Genomic DNA, 6,271 nt, shown 5'->3' with positions numbered 1-6,271 from the left:
CTGGGGCGGGCCGGGATGGCGCCTCCTCCGCCGCCGCCCCAGCTGTTGCTCCTGGCCGCCCTGGCGGGACTCCTGGGTCCCCGTGAGGTAAGGCGACCCGCTGCCGAGAAGCTTTCGGCCCGGTGTCTCCAAGTGCTTTGCCAGAAGGAGGGGCGTGCCGAGAGGGGAACTCGGAGTTCTCCCTTGGAGTGCTGGGCCTGGGAGGGAGAGGGCAGAGCCCTCTCCGAGGCCAAACAACCCAGCTTTTCTGCGCCTTGAACCCACAGGTGGTGGCTGAACCGGCGGCGGAGGAGGCGGGAGCCCGTTGTCCCGAGGGCCTGTGGCCTCTGCCCCCACAGGTGGGAGCCTGGAGGGCGGTGGGAGAGAGGAGCGTGAAGGGGTAGCGCAGTCCCGCCCTGGCCTCGCGGTGCCCTCCACAGCCATCCTCTGAGCACCTTGTTCCTTTGGCCCTCGTCACCAGCGTCACCATCCCAACGTGACAGCACGGGCCTGCTGTCGTGTCCCACCCCCATCCCCCCAGCGGAGTCCCCCGGGGCCTCTCAGTTCTCTTGTCTCCCTGGTACAGGTGTCACCAAGAGTGACCTACACACGGATGCGGCCACAGCAGGTGAGTACAAGCAGGAGGCATCCTCGGGGTCTGTGCTGGAAACAGCCAGCTCCCTGCAGGCTCCACCTCTTCTGCTCACTAGCTCCATTCTTTACTGCTCCCCACTCCAGGAGGAGACCTTAGTGCTCTTAGTCCTAGGACAGTGAGCTTAGGCCTCTGTCTTCTGCAGTGAGGTGTCAGGAATGCTATGAGTAGCTAGCTGTGTGGGCAGGAGGCTGCAAGGGGGTTGAGAGTCCTAGGAGAAAACAACCTGTGCTCTAGCTCTGCTGTGTGACTTCGGAAGTCTCTGACTTATCTGGGCCCTGCTTTCCTGTGAGAGAGGTTCTTAGTGGTTATTATGGGCTTCCCAGGTGGCACTGGTGGTAAAGAATCCACCTGTCAATGCAGGATATGCAAGAGAGGTGGGTTCAATCCCTGTGTCAGGAAGATCCATGGAGTAGGAAATGGTAACCCACTCCAGTATTCTTCCCTGGAGAATTCCATGGACAGAGGAGCCTGGCAGGCTACAGCCCAGGGGGGTCACAGCTGCGCACACAGGCTCCCCTTGAGGAGTAAACAAATTGCGTGGGATAGCACTTTGGAAAACAGGAAGCTGTAAGGAGTGTGTGAGTGTGTAATGGGCTTCCCTGGTGGCTCAGTGGTAAGGAACCCGCCTGTAATGCAGGAGATGTGGGTTCGATCCCTGGGCTGGGAAGATCCCCTGGGGAAGGAAATGGCAACCCACTCTAGTATTCTTGCCTGGGAAATCCCACGAACAGAGGAGTCTGGTGGGCTATCGTCCATGGGGTCAAAAAGAGTCAGACACGACTTAGCAAGTAAACAGCAACAAGGAGTGTGTGTATGTCAGGTTACCGACCACACCTTGGGTTCACCTTGTGTGCCTGTGTGTTTCACTGCCAGTGGTTGGATAGCTTCTCTGTCCTTTTGGTTTTCCTTTTGAAATACCTGTTTTTGATCCTTGTAATATCTCCAAGCCAGAAGAGCTCATGCCACCTATCCGTTTCCTTTCCCCAAACAGCCCTTTTCATTGCAAACTGTTCAGAAACCAGTGGCTCCTCATTTCCCACCTTATCGTGGCCCCACCCCCCTGTCTGGTTTTTCTGGCTCTACCTGGTTCAGTAAGCGTCGTGTAACCTCTCCACAGCTTTGGTTCCCCTTCAGTCATGTTGGTCTGCTCACCAGCCATAAGTGTGAGGCTCCTTCCCCTCTATACCTGGCCTGACCTGACTTGAAGGGGGGCAGCTCCCTGCCCTCCTGCCATCCATCCCTACCCTTCTTTAAGGCCCAGGGCAGGAGTCAGCTCTCCCTTGAGACCTTGCCTGAGCACATTAGCCCTTATTTATTCATCACCTTCTCCAAATTTGTGTAATGCTTGAAATCATCTCATAATTTAACTGCTAATCACTTTGAGCTTTATTAGTTTGCTCGTTCATTTGCATTAGTCCTGTTTCCCTGAGTTTCCTTTGTATTCCCTGCAAGCGGAGCCCAGGAGTTCTCTTTTGGCATCTCCTACAGCCTCCGGCACAAATGACGAGCATCAGGTCAGCTCAATCAAAGAATGATTCATAACTGAAGTGTTTCCATCCTGAGATTGTGCACCTGCTGCCTGTGTGCCCTGTATTCGGATGCTTTGGGGAGACTGAATATATATATAGATGGGTCAATACGTAGAAGGCCTGGTCTCTCTTTGTGGGGGTGGTTACAGCCTAGGTGGGGACCTGTAGAGCCAGGTGCAGAGGAACATAGCTAAAGAGGGTGGTCTGAGTCTGGCAGGGTTAACCACGCATGTTGTCGTGGAAGCTATGACCTTTGAGGGGTGGCACTGCTTGGAGAGGAGGGATGAAAGGAATGCTCAGAGGCAAGAGGGCATGCACACCAGTATCCAGGGCTCTTGATCCTTTCCTGAGCCCAGAAGGTGGGAGGGTCATCTGGTCATCCTGGGAGTCCCTTGAAGTTGGCTCCCCAGGATGGGAGAACTTGGAACTCTCAGGAGGGACCTGGGCCCGGCTTGACGTCTTCATGCCTTTCCTGCAGTCTGAGGACGTCAGCTTCCTCTACCACCCCTGTGCCCACCCCTGGCTGAAGCTCCAGCTTGCCCTTCTTGCCCACACTTGTGTGGCCCAGCCCTCACTGGCCCCTGATTCCAGCCTCACCCAGGATCGGGTAAGTGCTTGCTGAAAGGTGATTGGTACCAGTGGAGGCTGCAGCGCTGTGGGCAGGGCAAGGGGAATTCAGGGCCTCTGCTTGCTTGCTCCCCAGCTTCGACTTAGCTATAACAGTTCTCTCTTCCTTTCGTAGCCCCTCGTACTGGCCGCATGGGGCTTAGCGCTGGAGATGGCGTGGGTGGAGCCGGCCCGGGCTGCCCACTGGCTGAAGAGGAGGCAGTGGCGGAAGCAGAGGAGAGAGAAAGCTGGGTTCCGTTCTGACACTGTTCCTGGGCCGCCTTCCTTGGTGCCCACGCTGGGCAGAGGGAGGCTGTGCAGTCAGCGAGGGTGTGTGCAGGTGAGGGGTGCTGGCCAGGCATGGCGGTCATGGGGTTGCTGGCTCAGGGTGGTGGTGCCATTGGGTGCCATTGGCCTGCATCTGGGCAGGGAGGGGGTGACTGCTGTCTCTTCTCCTCTTAGGCCCCGGCTTTGGCCTTTACTCTGTGGAGCTGGCGGCCACCCGGCATGGAGGTGGCATCTAGTGGACATGGGCAGCTCTTTCCTAGTGGTGCCAGGAGACGTGGGCTGCGGGCTGCCCTTGGTCTCCAGCCCACACCCTCAGCCCCGAGGTTCCCCTCTGTTTCCCCAGGGAGCTTGGAGGCCAAACAGCCCATGTTGGGATCTCAGGGTGAAGGCAATAATGCCGGGTCTGTGTCCACTGGCCCACTGCTGCCTGAGGGACCAGGAAGCAATGTCAGCTCCAGGCTGGAGGTTCAGCTGCCCAAAGGGCAGAACAGTCCTGGGGGCTGTGCCTGTCCGGGTCAGGCTTCCCCGGCCCCTCGGGCGGCAGGGCCACCGAGGGCCGCCCGCGGCCCTACCCCGCGCACAGAGGAGGCCGCCTGGGCGGCCATGGCCCTGACTTTCCTGTTGGTGCTGCTCACGCTGGCCACGCTCTGCACTCGGCTGCACCGAAACTTCCGACGCGGGGAGAGCATCTACTGGGAGCCCACGGTGGACAGCCGGGACACCGTGGCTGGTGAGACATGGCCCTCCTCACCCCCAGCCCCGCCCCCGGGGCTCTTCCCGGCCCTTGACCGCTCCCCCTCCTGCCCATAGCTGTGCTGAAGCGGAGGCTGCTCATGCCCCCTCGCCGGGTCAAGCGCTCCCGCCGGAGACCCCTCCTCCCGCCCACGCCGGACAGCGGCCCGGACGGGGACAGCTCCGAGTGACCTGCACCAGCCCTGCCGCTGTGGCAGGGTCGGCTCCTCCCCCCGCCGGAGGCCGCAACCTCCGCCACGTGGCCCGCGCGCGGGGCGGCCCCCTGGCGGCCGGAGGGAGCAGTCACGCCCGAGCGCGGCAGATTGGCTGATCCTTAGTGTGTGGTTTGCTGGGAGGAATGGGGTTGGGCAGAGGGAGAAGAGAGAAAGGAGCAGTTTCAAACTTCCGTTGCAAAAACTCCGTTTTTATTAAATTATTTTAGTAGAGGCTGGAGTTGAGCTTGTGCATCTGCCACACAGACTGACTCACTCCCGCCGGGGACACTGTCCTAGGTCACGTAGGTCGTGTTTGAGGTAGGGAGGGGGTTATAGCATCAAGTCAGGCACCCTCTGCTTGCTGCCTCTTGCCAACCTGGCCTCAGATCCTGGGTTTTAGTAACGTGGTAGACCCTTCCACCAACATGGGCGGCCAGGTGGCAGGACGCTGGTGGTAGTTACTGAAACGTTATTTGCAGGACCCCGCTAACAGAAGACAAGGGGCTTCCCTCCCCTTCAGTATGGGGGCTGCAGCAGTCACCGTTTTCACTGGCTTCATACTTTTGCCAAGTTGGTCTTTCTCCATTTCATGTCTGCACCTCCCTGATCCCTCCTCCCACAGTTCCCAAAGCATCAGAAAAGGGCACATGGTCACTTATTTATTTTTGATACAAATGTACATGACACACGTCTTGACAGTCAGCCCACCCACCACCACACAGGTAGAGCCTGGCCCCTGGGACAGAAGTGGGGCAGGGAGAGGAGCTGGTAGGAGCTGCCATCTGCCTCCCCAGGCTGCAGGGACCCAGACACCGCAGGCGCTGGCCTCTCGGAGGTCACAGGGAGGGGCTCTCAGCTTCGTCGGGGACCCCGGGGAGCCAGCCCCAGGCTCGGGTGCTCAGTTCTCAGCCCCAGCCGGCACTTTCCCCCTCCGTAAGGGAGGGGAAGAGAGATGGAGCAAAGTGGTTTTCCTTTAAGTTCATAGAGGGTATGAGTGGGGGGAGCAATGAGGGGAGGCAGAGGGCAGGACCCAGCTGGTTCCCTCCGGCAGCCCCTGGCCCCAGGATGGGGGGGTGGTCAACGCCCAACCCTGGTCCCCTCACCCCTCACGAAACCCCAGATGGGCCAGGCCTCTGGAACGGCACTGCCGCCCCGCACACTCACACGCAGGCACACTCAGTTACCACAATGTTAAAATTAAGGAGTGGAAGAGAGGAGAGGAAAAAAAAAAAAGATTAGACTTTTCCAGTGTTTGCTGCTGGGGACCCCGGGAACACAGGTTGGGGCCTGTGCCCTAGCTGGGGCCGTTTGGCATTGGAGGAGAGAGCAGCAGGGGGCTGGTGGCTACAGGGTGGGGACATCCACAGGTATTATGTACAAGGGGGGATGCCCCCCCCGCTCAGCCCCCAGGAGGGCTGGACTGGCTCATGGGGGTGGGGTGCATCAGGGGAGCTGCCCCACTTGGAGTGTCCCCACCCAACCCTTGGCTGAGGGTGCCCCCGAGGGCATGGGGTTGGGAGTGCCGCCTTGCAGGCCCCTGCACGCTAGAGGGGTAGGGGGGCTATGTACAGGGAGGGGTGCATGGAATGTGGGGGCAGAAGCTCCTGCCACCTCACCTCCCCATCCTTGGGGGCTCAAGGGGGACGGGCACCAGGGCACCTGGCTGCCGGGAACAGTGGCAGCGCTAAGGGCACTTGGGCCGGCGGCTCGGTGGGGGTGGGGATGAGTGTCTGGAGTGGCCCAGCTCCCACGGCCAGTGAGGTCCCAGGGTGCGGGTGAGGGTTTGGGGACAGTGGTCACTGCTTCTTCTCGCGGGTGGTGATGGTGACCAGCTGCTTGGCGGCCTTGGCGATGTCGTAGGCGCACTGGATCACCTGCTGAGTCAGCAGCTGGAAGTCCACGGGAGCGCCAGGCTCTGGGGGCACCGTCTTCCGGCACTCGCTCTGCAGCCGGTAGGCGCTGGCGTTGAGCAGCCGCAGCGAGCTTCGCACAGGCTCCAGGGCGGGCCTCTGTGGAGGAGTCGGGCCTTGGACGTCAAACCAACCACGAGCCATGATGGGACCCCAAGGGTCCAGGGATCCAACCAGGCCAGTGCCGTCAGACTCTCCACACCCGCCCCACCCTGAGGCACCCCCGCCCCCTCCAGGTCCCCTCTCTGGCCCCTGTACCTTCGGGAAGAGAGAGGCCATCTCAGTCACAGCCAAATGGATCTTCTCTGAGCAGGGCACGAAGCTGGGCAGTGGGGGGGAGGGCAAGTGAGGGAAGGG

The 6,271-nt window shown here is 60.3% G+C and overlaps 2 protein-coding genes across 3 annotated transcripts in view; one reads left to right on the top strand and one right to left on the bottom strand.

Moving 5' to 3' along the window:
* Positions 1–4,242, top strand: part of TP53I13 (tumor protein p53 inducible protein 13) — a 10,890-nt gene extending 6,648 nt beyond the window's left edge. The window contains exons 1-7 of one of the 2 annotated variants that reach the window (XM_010861380.1): positions 7–87; positions 267–338; positions 566–607; positions 2,642–2,770; positions 2,906–3,109; positions 3,232–3,787; positions 3,868–4,242. In XM_010861380.1, the coding sequence (XP_010859682.1) occupies positions 16–87; positions 267–338; positions 566–607; positions 2,642–2,770; positions 2,906–3,109; positions 3,232–3,787; positions 3,868–3,980 (1,188 nt within the window). In that variant the 5' untranslated portion in view covers positions 7–15 and the 3' untranslated portion in view covers positions 3,981–4,242. Of the gene's footprint in view, positions 1–6; positions 88–266; positions 339–565; positions 608–2,641; positions 2,771–2,905; positions 3,110–3,231; positions 3,788–3,867 lie in introns of those variants that run through there. The other variant, XM_010861381.1, reaches the window with a different exon arrangement.
* Positions 4,243–4,650: 408 nt separating this feature from the next.
* GIT1 (G protein-coupled receptor kinase interacting ArfGAP 1) overlaps positions 4,651–6,271 on the bottom strand; it is a 13,130-nt gene continuing 11,509 nt past the window's right edge. Inside the window, exons 21-22 of the mRNA XM_010861681.1 lie at positions 6,173–6,236; positions 4,651–6,013 (exon numbers count right to left, since the gene is read on the bottom strand). Coding sequence (XP_010859983.1) covers positions 5,801–6,013; positions 6,173–6,236 — 277 coding nt within the window. The 3' untranslated portion in view covers positions 4,651–5,800. The remainder of the gene's footprint in view (positions 6,014–6,172; positions 6,237–6,271) is intronic.

This window comes from Bison bison, unplaced genomic scaffold (assembly GCF_000754665.1).
Source record: "Bison bison bison isolate TAMUID 2011002044 unplaced genomic scaffold, Bison_UMD1.0 scf7180017864472, whole genome shotgun sequence".
NCBI lineage: Eukaryota > Metazoa > Chordata > Mammalia > Artiodactyla > Bovidae > Bison > Bison bison.
This window is presented reverse-complemented; position numbering and strand designations above follow the sequence as displayed.